The 14,884-nt window shown below is 41.0% G+C and overlaps 1 protein-coding gene across 3 annotated transcripts in view; it reads left to right on the top strand.

Annotated features, from left to right (window-relative positions):
• The first annotated feature begins 4,065 nt into the window (after positions 1-4,065).
• The window catches only part of RBM26 (RNA binding motif protein 26), a 75,472-nt gene continuing 64,653 nt past the window's right edge, over positions 4,066-14,884 (top strand). For all 3 annotated transcript variants that reach the window (XR_016280154.1, XR_016280153.1, XM_089511179.1), the window contains exon 1: positions 4,066-4,362. Coding sequence is in view for 1 of the 3 variants with exons in the window: in XM_089511179.1 (XP_089367305.1) it covers positions 4,292-4,362 (71 nt within the window). In the remaining 2 variants the exon portion in view is untranslated. The remainder of the gene's footprint in view (positions 4,363-14,884) is intronic.

Genomic DNA, 14,884 nt, shown 5'->3' on the forward strand with positions numbered 1-14,884 from the left:
CCCTTGGCATTCTTCTCCAGCACATCTCAAATGAGTTGATTTTCTTTCTCTCAACTTTCTTCACTGCTCAGCTCTTATATCCAGACATGGTGATTGGGAATACAATGGCTTGGATGATTCTGAGTTTAGTGATCTGTTGTACATCTTTACACCTTAGGATCTTATCTACTTTGCATTAGAGTTTATCTAGTTTGTATTATACATGCAAAGTATGTGTAAAGTAATTCCTTTGCAAAGAAAAGCAATTTGGAGAGAGGGAATTTTAAAAAAAATTTCAAGGGAGAGGGTATAATGGAACTGGGGGAAGGAACAATTTCCAGTCAAATAGTTCCCTTCTTCAAACAACTTTACTGCCTACAGGGCTCAGTGGCAACAGGCCTTCTACGGCAGAAAGTAGATTACAACATTATGACCGATCTAGGTGAGTTGCAGTAGACTAGCAAGGGTTTCTGACTTGACATTATCTATCGTTGTTGTTGTTGTTGTTGTTGTGTACCTCCAGATCATAGAGTTTCTGACTTGACATTATCTATCGTTGTTGTTGTTGTGTGCCTCCAGATCATTGACTTATGGTGACCTTAAGACTAATCTGTTGTAGGGTTTTCTTGGCAAATTTCTTCAGATGGATTTGCCATTGCCATCATCTGAGGCTGAGAGAGTGTGACTTGCCCAAAGTCATCCAGTGGTTTTCATGGCCGAGTGGGAAATCAAACCCTGGTCATAGCCCAACATTCAAACCACTACACCACACTGGCAAACTTCTCTCTAAACAAATCTCGCCAAGAAAACCCCATGATAGGGTTGCCTCAGGGTCAACACAAGTGGGAAATGACTTGAAGGCTGGTTGTTGTTACGTGCCTTCAGTTTGTTTCCAGCTTATGGTGACTCTATCATGAGGTTTTCTTGGCGAAATTTGGAGAGAAAGGGTTTGCCATTGCCATCCTGAGGCTGAAAGAGTGTGATTTGCCCAAAGAGTGGATTTACAATGAGTTTATAGTGTGACTTGAAGCCATACAATGACAACTTAAAAAGTCATTCATACACATGTCATTCATGAAGAAGAGAGAGAAAAGAGGAAAACAACACCAACATCCACCACACTTTTGTTGCAGTTCAGTTCTACTCACTTGGAAATAAGTCTCAGTCACATCCACAGAATTAAAATGACATTTGACATGACTAAGGTTACTGGACTGTATACGAAGTATATTTTACAGCAGCGGTTCTCAACCTGTGTGGGTCACGTGGGGGTCGAACAACCATTTCACAGGGGTTGCCTAAGACCATTGGAAAACACATATTTCTGATGATCTTAGGAACCGAGACCAACGTTTGGGGGTCACCACAACATGAGGAACTGCATTAGAAAGATTGAAAACTGTTTTACAGTATTATCACATGTCCATTCACTGAGAAGTAATCCCCACTGAATTCAAGGCAAATTCATGGATTTATGACATATCTCCAAGCAATCCTACAACTATAAGAGGAAAGGGCAGTGAATGTCACTAAACTGAATGGGATCTGAGAAGACTGACATGGCATAGCATTACAAAACTATAGCTCTGTATAAACTTCCCTTAGCAGTATGCTTTATTGAACACTGTAACATTTATATTTTAAGTATACATGCATTGTGAGACCTGGCATGGCATAATGGTTTCAGAGTGGGATTGTGACTCTGGAGGTCAGGGTTTGAATCCTGGCTTGGCCATATAAACCCACACTCTCTCAGCTTCAGGGGAAGGCAATGCCAAACCTCCTCTGAAGAAATCTTATCAAGAAAAACCCATGATAGGGTCAGAAACTACTTGAAGGCACACAACAACAACAACATACACACGTATCAGTTGTAACCGCCACACCTTGTGCTTCTTGGAGACAGGTTCTCCTCAGTTTTGCAGCACTGATTCCTAGTGACAGAAGACACAGACCACAAATGAAGACTTGGGGCAAATTCCACAAGTGAGGTTGTGTTATTGTTTTATAACAAATGAGCAAAAAAAGGGGGAAAGGATTTAAATTTGTAAAGCGTGAATATTTAAAAGCATTAAGACACAAAAATAGCATTCAGCTACATCTTTCTTGCACCGTTTACAGTTGCTTTCCCTATGCTAATCCTTCTGTATTTGCCAAGAGTGAAGCCTCTATTTTAGGAGATGAGAGTATCACTCATCTCAGAAGGCAGCTTGCATCCATTTCACATCGCAGAAATAAGCAGCACAGCTGTTTGGAAGGCCAGCATATCTAAGCTGGCTATTTCTTCGAGGTTTCCAGGATGCAGGGTACACATTCATACCCTCCAACTATTCCAGTTTGACATGGTTAATCCTTTGGTCGTCCCATTTTTTTGCAGCTGCTTTTTTAAAAAATTATATTATTTGTTAAACTGAGAACAATACATATCAGTACATACCATATAAACAATATCCATCAGTATTACAATTCAAATTCTCACAATTAGTAATAATATATATATATATATATATATATACATATATACATATTTATTTATTTCTCCTACCTTCAATATCTCTTTACCACCAAAAAAAAATTTCACAGCTAAATTGCATAGCATCCCTTGTCTTCCTATCAAATTTGTTTTTTTTACTACTATGTGGATTCCTCCTCTCCTTTCTTTTTATTCTTTTTCTAACTTCTTAAAGCAATATTCAATTACTAGTTCCCAATCACTTTTGTTCTTTATATTATCTTCTCTGACTTTCTTTGATAATCTATCTGCATCTCTCATTTCTGGAAGTTTTTTCAACCAGTCCTCTATTGCCAGTGTCTCATATTAAGTTTCCAGCTTTGAGCATACAAAGTTCTTGCTGCTGTTACCATGTATAATATCATATTTCAGAATCTTTTTTCGACTTTGTTTCCAGTTTTTGCAGCTGCTTTTAAAATGTCTCAGTTTCTCTCTCCTCCTCCCACTTTCCCCATTACATTTTGCTTTGGTTGCTGCAAACTGAGTCCAAAGTACATGAAGTACTGTTAACCCAGGCTATTTCCACACTTTAGAGGGAATAGTTTGACACCACTTTAATTGCCATTGCTCCATGCTATCGAATCCTGGGATTTGTAGTTTGTTTTTGGCACTGGAGCTGACGGACAAAACCTCACAAAACTACAGATCCCAAGATGGCATAGCATGCAGCCATGGCAGTTAAAGTGGGGTCAAACTGCCTTTATTCTTTGGTGTAGATGCGGCCTCAGTGAGGAATCTCTCTCAGCACAAAAATGTTTCTTTGTGGCAGTCATGTTTTGCCCACAAGTATGGTCCAAAAACACACTGCAGGAATAATCCAGTTTCAGACCACTTTAACTGCCCAAACTCAATGCTAGGGAATCCTGGGAATTGTAGTTTCTTGTGGCACCAGAGAGAAGGCTAAATGTCTCACAAAACTAGTTCCCAGAACTCCCTAGCATTGAGCCTGAGCAGTTAGAGCGGTCTCAAACTGGATTATTTCTGCAGCGTGTTTTGCAACTTTGACCCTGGAGACAAGGGGTGCATCCACACTGGAGAAGTAACCCGTTTTGGCACCGCTTTAACTCTTTCTCTGGCGCAAGTGCTATGGAATTCTGGGAGTTGGAGTTTGTTGTGGGCTCAGAGCGGAGCGGAGCTCCGCTCTGGGCCCACAACAAACTCCAACTCCCAGAATTCCATAGCCGTGAGTCAGACAACAACTTAAAGCGGTGCCAAAACAGGTTATTTCTCCAGTGTGGATGCAGCCTCAGAGGAAGACCCTATCATGAGGTAAAACGTATACAAAATGGCAAAAAATATATATCTATGTATGTATTTATGTATTTTCGTGTAACATTTTGAAGCCGTGGATTGGCGAATGTGCCGATGCGGACCGCCAGCTACAGGCGCTTCTCTTCTGAGGCGAGAAAAGAGAAAGCACCAGCAGCAGCTCAGCCTTTTCCCTCCGCCAACGAGGCTTCCGCTCCGCCTTCCCTCCTCTCGCGAGGGTTCCTTCAAATCTCGCGAGGGTTCCTCGCCGCCATCTTAGCTCTCCTGGCGCGGCGGCAGCGGCGGCGGCAGCAGCAGGAGCAGCGTGAAGTGGGAGTGAAGGAGGCGCAGACGGGATCCTTCCCTTTCCTGGGACCGGGAGGCGGCGCTGGGCCCGGACGGTCTCCCTCTCTGCCTGCTCCGTTTGGCCGGACGCCTCTGGTCCCGCCCCTCTCTTGGCTGGGGCCCCGGGCGGCCCTCGCTGCCATTGCGCTCCTTTGCGCGAAGGAGGAGGAGGAGGAGGAGGCGGGGCAGGGGCCGCCGCCGCTCTGGATGGTGGCTAAAATGATCATAGAAAACTTCGAGGCTCTCAAATCCTGGCTCAGCAAAACCCTAGAGCCCATGTGAGTAGCTGCCAGGAGGGAGGAAAGGAGGAAGGAAGGAGGCAGGCTGGAGGGAGGGTAGGAAGGAAAGACAGGGAGGAAGGGAAGGAGGAAGCTAGATAGGAAGGTAGGTAGGCTGGAGGGAAGCCAGGGAGGGAGGAAAGACAGGGAGGAAAGAAGGCAGAGGTAGGTAGATAGGAATGAAGGTAGGAAAGGAGGAAGGAAGGACATTAGGTAGGAAAGGAGGAAGGCAGGTAGCTAGGAAGGAAGGAGGCAAGGTAGGAAGGAAAGACAGGTGGGTAGATAGGAAGGAAGGTAGGAAGGAAGGAAGGTAGGAAGGAAGGAAGACAGGTAGGTAGACAGGAAGGAAGGTAGATAAGTAGTAAGGTAGGTAGGAAAGTAGGAAGGAAGGTAGGACATTAGGTAGGAAAATAGGTAGGCTGGAGGGAAGGAAGACAGGTAGGTAGGAAGAAAGGGAGATAAGTAGGAAGGACATTAGGTATGAAAGGAAGGAAGGAAGGAAGACATGCAGGTAGGTAGATAAGTAGGAAGTAAGTCAAACAGGAAGGTAGGTAGGTACATAGGAAGGAAGGTAGAGGAAGGAAGGAAGGACGTTAGGTAGAAAAAGTGGGTAGGAAGTAGAAAAGAAGGATGTTAGATAGGAAACTAAGAAGGAAGGGAGGTAGAAATGAGGGCATTGGGTAGGAAGGGAGGCAGATAGATAGAAAGAAAGGTAGGAAACTAGGTAGGAAGGGAGACTGACTGACAAAAAGGTAGGTAGGTAGGAATGAAGGTAAGTTAGTAGGAAGGTAAGAAGGAAGGAAGGACATTAGGTAGGAAGGGAGGCAGGTAGAAAAGAAGGAAGGATGGTAGGTAGGAAGGTAGGTTGGACCCTCCCATTTTGGCCCATAAGGATCATGCCCCCGGGGTGATGGTGGTGGAAAGCATAGATAGGTACAGATAGGTGTGAGCAGGTTGTGTTCAGTTCTGGCGGGAGTCCCCAGGTTCACCTACACTGCAGAAATGATGCCGTTTGGCACCACATGAAGTCCTATAGCCCCACCCTGTGGGATCCTAGGATATGTAGTTTTGCCCATCTCAGTCAAAGAGTGCTGCTGGTGCTTCACGAAAGTACACACCCCAGTATTCTGTGGGATGGAGCCATGGCACTTCAACTGGTGTCAGGATGCAGTATCTCTACTCTCCAGATTAGTGGTTCCAAAATTCTGGCCTTCCAGCTGCTTTGGACTTTGGACTTCAGCTCCCAAAATCCCAGACGAATGGCCAAGATGGCTGAGCCATCTGGGAGCTGAAGTCCCAAACAGTTGGAGGGCCATAGTATGCAATCACAGGTTTAGATGCACCCCATGTAACTAGGATGACCTTCTTGGCTGAAAGCCAGGATCTGTGTGAACCTCACTATACATATTCACTCCTTCACCTGTTTTTACCACGCAGGGTCATGCATGTAAACAGGTGTGGAACGGCTGCCTGATTTGTAGTTTGGACTTTGTTTCTCTGGCTGCATCCACACTGCAGAAATAATCCAGTTTGACAGTTTAAATGCACGACTCAGTGCAGTGGATTTCTGGGAATTGTAGTTTTTGTGAGACATTTAGCCTTCCCTATCAGAGAGCTCTGGTGCAACAACAAACTACAATTCCCAGAATTCCATAGCATTAAGCCATAGCAGTTAAAATGGTGTCAAACTGGATTATTTTTGCAGTGTGGATGTGGCCTTTGGTACCTTTTTTCACTATGTGGAGGGGTGTCTTTGTGAGGATAACAGAGGAGCATTAAATCAAACAAGTCGTTGGTCACGATCTGTAGTACAGTATCACTTAGTACCTCAGTGAAAAGTTGTATTGATCCAGGCAGCATTCTCTAGGTATTTTAAAGTTTTGATTTATAGCTTGACATTTTTCCAGAGCTGGGGCCCGGATGTGTTGAAGTGCTACACCTAATAGGGGGATGATGGGAGTTTTAGTCCAACTCATGGAAGATCTTGGTTGTGGAAGAAGGTCTTGCTAGCTGGGATGGGGGTCAGGTTCTAAATTGATGTATTTGCACAGGTATTTTGCCTGTTTGAGAGCCTCTCTAAAAACAGGTTGTGAAAACAGACATTTGGTGAAATGGCTAGTGCATTCTTTGGTGATTTAGGTAGTAAAGTAGATAGTAGAGCTTCACTGTACAGTTTCAGGTCTTGCTGGAGCTATAAATTTGAAATGTTTGTAATATGCATCTGATAGGGAAGAACAAGCAAAGGAGTTGTGATATGTGGCAAAGGTTGATGCTCATATAGGAAAACGTTTACTGGGTTCAGGAATGGCTGATTCTCCAGTTGTAAGTTAACAGCCACCCAAAAGCTGTGTAGAAAGAAAGTATCATGGTTGGACTGTTGTCTGTTCTCCTGTTCATACACTGAACACAAAATTGCACTTTGTATTTCAGTTACCTTTTATGGACATTAAACCATACATATATTTTGTTCATGTTAAGTCCCAGAGGCTTAATCAGTCTAAAATATAACTGCAATCCAGAAGACATCCTAGGGTTTTATTTCTGGAACTGGAATGAGACACAGTGCAGTTGGTCATCCCTGTGATTCTTGTTTCAAAGAAAAGAAAGTGGAGTGATCTTGGATGGAAGCTTAGAACACAAATTGACTAACAATAATTGTTTGTCCAAGGATAGCAGAAACTATAAATTCAAGGCTTTTTTTTAACATATCAGTCCTCAAGGACCAGATGTTCTTTAGTTTTTAAAGGTACCATTTTGGATGATGGATCAGTATTGAAAATATTAGGGGCATTATGTGTGCTCAAGTGTTGTCAAGCGTTCTCAGATGTAAAAGTCACCACTATATTGCTGATATGGAAGGATATATTCATGAACAAAGCAAAATCTGGAGAGCATAGGTGAGCAGTAGCTGTATATGGTTTTGCTCATTTTTGCAATTCAGTATTGAAAAGCTGGGGTCTCTGTTTGGTTGTTCAGATCTCTTCTCTTATTTTCTTCTACCTTGTTATATATACACTGGAGTGGGAAAACCCAACACTGCATTATGACAGCTGCCACTCTTGGCGTGCATACATTATTGTTGTTGATATTAACATTATTATTATATTTATAACCCGCTTTCCCCCCCCCCCCCGCCAAATTGGGACTCAGAATGGCTTACAATTTACAAGAACAGTACAATTGAAAAGAGTTATGTGTCTTTATCTCTTCTCACTATAATAAGACGGGGGGGGGGGGGGGCACAGCTGTAACAATAATTAAGTAGCTGCAGTTGTAAAAAAGCACCACTACTTTATAGTGTCTACTTTAACAACAAAACAAGCAGGCCATATACACTTTCAGGGTACTTTTCTTTTTGAGCTAACCAGGGAAATGCATAGTTGTGTTCGGCACATAATATGTTTTTTCTAGATTTAACAGTCAAACTATTAAATGACAAAGAGACATAAAAAACATACAACAGTGTGCTGCTTGCCTTAGAAGAGTAGCAAAATTCAGCAGCATCAGGTATTGGTTCAGGTTCCTTTTGCTATGTTAACTAATCTTTTTTTTTTGGGGGGGGGCAGTTACTACAGGCCATAGATCAGTGACAAATCGCAATACTGCACCTTTTGTCTATGCTGCATTGTACTGGACTAGATAGTAGAATCTGTGAAAATAAATATAACTTCCTGGTGCATTAGAATGAAGTAGCATGAAAACAGCTTGTTTCTATTTATGGTTACTTGGAAATAAGTCTTGCTGTATATCAGACTAAATATAAGCCTGAAGCATATTTGACCACTCCAGATGGCAAATAAATCTTAAACATACGACATACAGAAATATTTTAAATTTTGGTATGACATCTTTTCTCTCCACATAGCAACATAAGCCTAATCACTGCTTACCGTAGGATGAGGTGGTTGAATTGTATCACTTCAGGTGTGTGTGCCATACCTTCTAGTAAGAGGTTTTAAACCAAGCCTGCTTCTTCGTGGAGTCTGGTCAGCCATTCTCATTCTCACCTTGTTATGCTGCAAGTTTAGACCATGCTATTTTGGGTGTTGTTTTTTACAGGCATGGTTTACAAAAACTTTACCTTGACATAATTTCTGTATTATGAACTTTTAATTCCAAACATGTTTTAGTGACTTTTTGTTGTATGTATGATTTCTCCCTGTCTTAGAAATGTGCAGTAATGAAACCACACTTCTATTATAATTTTGTAAAAACGTATAATCAGTACAGAATAGCTAGTACGAAAATATTATTCTAAACAGTCTTTCCCCTGTTTTCTTGTAAATGGGTTGGAGATATCCCTAGGGTTGCTATCCTTGCAGACTGGGCAAACATTTTCAGTGTTACTACTAGTCTTGAGACTGCAGTGCTCCCTGGGGTCTTTCATCATATTTAGTCTCAACTGAACTTGTTGACTTGGTTTGATTTTCACAATTTGTTTTTAGGAATATAGTCTGTAGTGCTTTACCTCTGACACTGTCCCCTTTACACGCGTTTATCTTAGACGTGAAATTCTTGTTATAGGCAATAAAAATTTTGGTTATTTATAAACATTAAGAAAAGTGTTGCTTAAGCTTGTTAAATACCCTGGGATTTTGTTGCTATAATTTTTTTTTACACAGGGACAAAGTGAAGGATATGGTTTAAATATAGCTCATATGTAATGCTTACATTTGTTTTCTTACATTTGTTTTTCTATGAAAAATGAGGCATATGTATAGAAAATCTCTTGGTTAAAAAAAGGAAGAGATAAGATCAAAAGGACTCTAAGCTCAAAAGAAAATAAAAGGCAAGACCATGAAATAATACAGTACTATTTAAAGAAGAAATATGCTCACTGCATTCATTCGTCACCTTCAAGATTAAAAAGATTTCTGTTTATTATGGGGATTCATTTAAATAAGATTTTTGAATGAATCACCATAAGATTGAAACCGAAAACTCTTTGGTCCTGAAAAAGCAAACTGCTGTAACACTATGAACATACTCATTTTAAAAGTACTTTTCTGTACCTCAAAAAATAAATTAAGGGATTTCTGTATATTACTTCAGAGGCTGTGTCTAGTTCCCTGACAGTTTGGTTTATATTTTCTTCTCATACAGTATTTTTCATCTTTTCTTGTTTTCAGTTTAATTTAGAATCGCTTATGTAGTTCATGTTTTCGTTTCTGCCTATATTATGTTCATGACCTAGAGGATATCGGCATAAGAAAAGTTTCATGTCTGCATAATCTGTGTCATAGATAGTAAGTTAAGTGTGAACATCACTCTTCATGTTATCTCAAAAATAGAGTGAAAGTCTATGTACATCTAACTTCTAATGTACTGGTAGAAACTGGAAAACTTGTTTTGGAGACCTGATTTCGGAAGATATTTATTCAGATAGTATACTTGTATATACTCACGTATAAGTCTAGAAATGTAGGTCAAAAATTGACCCAAAAAGCCTGAATAACTTATCCATGGGTCAGTGTAGGTAATGTACTCTTAAAAAGGGAACTATCCTCTGGTGAAAGGAAAAAGTGTAATTTGTCCTGGAAGCACTGCCCTACCTCTATTCTCTATTCTCTCATCTATCCATCCTTTAAAGTGAGGACAAAGTTATATCTGCTGGGATTTTGTAAGTTCTTTGGCATTATTTACCTTTGCTTCATCATTTAGATCCTTTGTTACATGCCTCCAAGTTCTACCCTAGACTTATCCACAGGTCTTAGCAAAATCCATTACTTTGGCCCCAAAACCTGCCCTCGACTTACACATGAGGTTGACTTATAGTCGAGTATATATGGTAAATGAAATACAGTGGGCTTGCCTTATCCTTGGGGGTTTGGTTCAAGGATCCTACATGGATATCAGAGGGAAACCCTCCGGCGTTCAAGTCCTTATTGTATAATGTAGCAGCAAAGGTGGTGGTAAGCTCTGGTTGCTAGTTGTGAATTCTTTGGCCTCTGCCACCTCCAGGAAATTGTTGCAACACAGATTTGCAAATGTTTGGTGTAGATCAGACCTGCACAACTTGGCAGTAAGCAGGGGCCAAAATTAAAATAAGCTAAACTTCTTTGGGCCGCAGATATGTTTTAATTAAATATTAATCAATTAATAATACTTAATAATATTAATTACTATTACTTAATAATGTTAATTAGAATTAATTAATCTTAATTCTGTCCTCCTTCTCCTCTGTCCAGCTCTCTCTTCAGGAGAAAGCTGAGCGGCAAAGGGCCTTATTTGTCGTTCTACTCCTCCTCCTGGACTTCTCCTCCGGAGAAGACCAAGTAACAGAGGAGGCTTGAGGTGCATGCATTTGCCCCTCTTCCTCCTCTGCCGCCCAGCCTTCTCAGGAGAAAGCCGGGCAAAGAAGGAGCCTTGCCGGGCAAATGTTTGCTCTCTTCCTCCACCACCTGTCCTTCTCCTTGGGAGAAAGCCAAGTAGTGGAGGAACTTAAAGGGCAAGCGTTTACCCTTCCTCCTCCACCATCACATGGCCTTCTCCTCAGGAGGAAGCCAAACAGTAGAAGACTCCTGAAGTTCTTCCACAGCCTCTTGGGCCGCCTGAAATCCTTTGGTGGGCTGCATGTTGCCCCTGGACCGTATGTTGTGCAGGCCTGGGGTAGATGCAAACCACAGAAACCAATAAGTCCTATGGTATGAAGCCAATTCTTTTTTTGGCTTGGTGCAGTGACTTCTTGTTGTTGTGTGCCTTTAAGTTGTTTCCAACTTACAGTGACCTTAAGGCAAACCTATCACAGGGTTTTCTTGGCTGTGTGTGTGTGTGTGTGTGTGTGTGCTTTGCTTCCCTCTGTGGCTGAGAGAATGTGGCTTTCCCAAGGTCACCCAGTGGGTTCCCATGGTTGAACAGAGTTTCAAACCCTAGTCTCCAGAGTCATAGTCTAACACTCAAACCACTGCACCATACCAAGCCAAAAAATTAAAATTAAATTATAATAATGGAACAATATAAATAAGAGCATACCAGTTCTGATTTCAGAATTTTGATTTCAGTTCTGATTTCAATTTGAAATATTTCACTGATAACTGGATATTTCGATACATAGGTCTTCTATCACTTCAAGTTAAAATTGATTCTTCATCTGTATTATCATTTTCTCCTTAGCTCATTTTCTGTGAAAAAATGAAATGGAAGAAAAGCATGGGAAAGTACAGGTGATTCCAAAGGGAAAACCACAGTGTGTTCTCCCCTCCCCAGTTCAAGTCAGTGCAATTTCATGATAAATATCTAGATGCACCTTTAGGACACAGAAGGTTTTATTCTCAGACCATGAACTTTAGCTGTTTCCTGGTGATTAATTAACAACAATAAAAAAATCTTGAAATTTTAAATTTTCCCTTTTAAGAATACAGTGTACCTATTAAAACATAAAGCCTCCCTGGAAGTAGCTGCCTTTCCACCTCTTGATATGGTTAAGGAAGCAGAATTAAAATAGTGCAAAGTTAATTTTTAATTTAAAAGAACACTCAGTCTACCCAAGATTCCTATTGCTTTCAAGCAATCTCAATTTCCTTGAACGTTGCTTGATCTAAATGCATTATTGTATTCATATGGACACAAACTCAGATCTGTCTGCTGCTAGACAAATAGACCAGGGAAAAAGTTAGCATGAAAAGTGGAGAAGCCTAGATGGCAGAAAAAGGCAGTTTTCTTAAACAATTTACTTGTAGGTCCCAAACAGACTGTCAGTAAGCACCAGGTTGCTGGTGGCATAGGGCATGGCATTTAGATGACACATGCCTGATGCCACCCCCAAGTCGGCATCATGGTGCCCACCCAGCCAGACAGTGGTCAGCATTGTGATGCTCCAGTGGCATGGCCTCTTTTTGAGCTGGCAGATAGCTGGATCGGGGCTGTAATGTGCGGTTGTTGCGGCCCTGATCTGGAACTCAAAGGGGCAGCATCAGGCCACCCCTTTAGGGCCATCTCTTTTGGCCCATAGTCTCACAATAATCTAAGAGCTTTACTGAATCCAGTCAAAATGCTGTCTAGTTGACTTCCTGTTCACACAGTAACCAGGTCGTTGTTTGTGGGATGCCTGCTAGGAGGACATGAATTCACCCTCGTCTTGTGTTCCTCAGCAGTTGATATACCTCAGATGATGAAGTCCCCGTCCATTGGCCCGCTCTAGGTTTTCCCTGATGCTTCTAAAAGGTTACATCTTACATCCAGAAAACATATCCAGGGGTAGCCATGTAGCAAAGTACAATATTCAAAATCCACAAAACCATGATACTTTTATGGAGCTAAACCAAACTGTACAGATTGCATGTTCAAAAGGTTTTGAAGCTCTACACGCTTCTTCATGTTTTGCTACATGGTCAACATGGCTACCCCTGGATATATTTTCTGGATGTAAGATACCACATCAGGGAAACCAAAGAGAGGGCCAATGGATGGGAACTTTACCATTTGAGTTTTCTACCTCCAACAAAAGTAAAACATTTTTCTAAACAAAATGTACTACATTTGGCATGTTTAACAAAACATAATAAAAGTTTCCCAGTGCAAAAACATGGAGGGCTTCTTTAGAAAGTCAGTGCTCTCTGCCTAACAAAGTCGCTTGTATCTTCACAAAAGACAGAGGCAACTTGGATCTCAAGAAGAGCATCTCTTTTTGTCTTATTAATGGAACTTAACATTTTATTTCCTGGAGTACCCACATGGCCAGAAGGAGGAGGGGCCTGTCTACATGAATGCCCCTCCAAACCACCTGTACTGAGAACAGCTAATTCTTACCAAATTGCAGGCTTGTGACTAACATTGTCATAATCTCCTGTATGATTTTTGACACCTTTTCATGGTGAAGAAGTCAGTAGAGCTTTGAAACATACAATATGCATTTTGTGCATTTTGGCTGGTCCAATAAAGTTATCGCTGTTTTGTGCATTTTGGATGTTATACTGATTTACCAAAATTCAGCAGCAAATGGATAGCTCCAGTGATCAGTCGGTGAAACAGGGGTGGAATATTCTTAATCAGAAGTGTTTTTAGAGCCTCCAAGTACATGGAGATCATTTTTCTGCACAACTGAGTCATTGCATCCTTTCTTCCTCCCAGTCAAGAAGTGTGGTTTTTTCTTCTTTTTAGTTAGTGTAGAGAATTGAATGTATAGATGTAGAAGCTATGTGAAGTCTTGTGACAGTGTGTTTTTATATGTATTTGTCTGTTTGTGTAAATGTTTGTTTTGTGTTTTTAATAATTAAAAAAAGAAGAAGTGTGGTCTGCAGTGATGAGTGGTAGAGCACACATTTTGCATGCAGGAGCTAAGGATCTCAAATTCAGTCTGTGGCGTCTTCCATTTAATGATCAGGTATCTAAGAAGCCCATTATTCTGTGCACCCATCTTACCTACATTGCAAGGTTATATATAAGCTAGGTGGGGGGGGGGGGGCAAAGAAACCACATCAGAAAGAACTCAATGAGTGTGAAACTTCACTTATTATGCAAAGGCATAACTGTATTGGCAGACCATGATTGGGTTAACATTACATGTAAACCGAAATGATAATTTTGAGCTTCCATATATACAGCAGTAAGCCACTACCTTTTCCCTTTGCATCCATGAAACTTATCTTCTGCTAGTGCATCAGTATGGCAAATAGAAGCATTGGATTATGTTTTGAATCATCTGTTTTTCTTAACCTTTAATCCATTTGTACTCCTGAAATACACACCATTATCATCAACTGCTGAATCTGCCAAACAAAAGTTAGGATATAAAAACAGCTTTCTAGATAAGTTAGCTTTGTCCTAATAAGGAATATTCTCTCTCTCTCTCTCTCTCTGTGTGTGTATGAAGCATGCATCTTAGAACCCATTGGGCCTGGTTACCGTTAATTAACTTTGTGATATTATGCATGCCTGTTTATATAGAGTGGAGTAGTAAAATGAGGTCCCTTATATAAAATGGCAAAATCAAACTTTGCTTTTTTAATTTTGGGGGTGGGGGGGTGGGGGGGCATTTTCAAGACATGGCTGAATCGGTAGAAACAGAACTAACAACAATTTTTCCTGGTTTAGATTTAACAAATCATGGTTAACATTGTGAGCAAATGCTTCCTCTTTCCTTTTCTTAAGTTACACTAGGGAGCTGGTATATGAGCCCATAATTTATAATAACTCAGTCCTACATCTGAGCAGAGTTACTTAAATCCATTATGTTTGAGTCCAATCTTAGAAGAACCTGTATTTAAAAAAAGAGAGAGAGAGGTTATTTTGCCTTTTGTGATGGTGGAATTTATCAGAATTTGACGAGGACAACAATCTCATTGCTTGGATGGGAATATTTGTAAGGGCCCATTCACATTACAAAAAACATCGGTTCTGAAACCGATTCAATCACGTGAAGTTCCTACTCACCCCGAATCTCACACAAGCGAATCAGGAGCTTGCACACCCGTTCCGTGTTAAATGGCCCCTAGCGCGGGTCTTTTGAAATCGGCGCAAATGCCGTTTCTTTTTAAAAACCCCGGGTCCTGGGAATGAGAACTTTGCCTCGATCACGATCGAG

The sequence above is a fragment of the Sceloporus occidentalis genome, unplaced genomic scaffold (assembly GCF_023333645.1).
Source record: "Sceloporus occidentalis isolate IW3139 unplaced genomic scaffold, rSceOcc1.0.p SCAF_2, whole genome shotgun sequence".
Taxonomy (NCBI): Eukaryota; Metazoa; Chordata; class Lepidosauria; order Squamata; family Phrynosomatidae; genus Sceloporus; species Sceloporus occidentalis.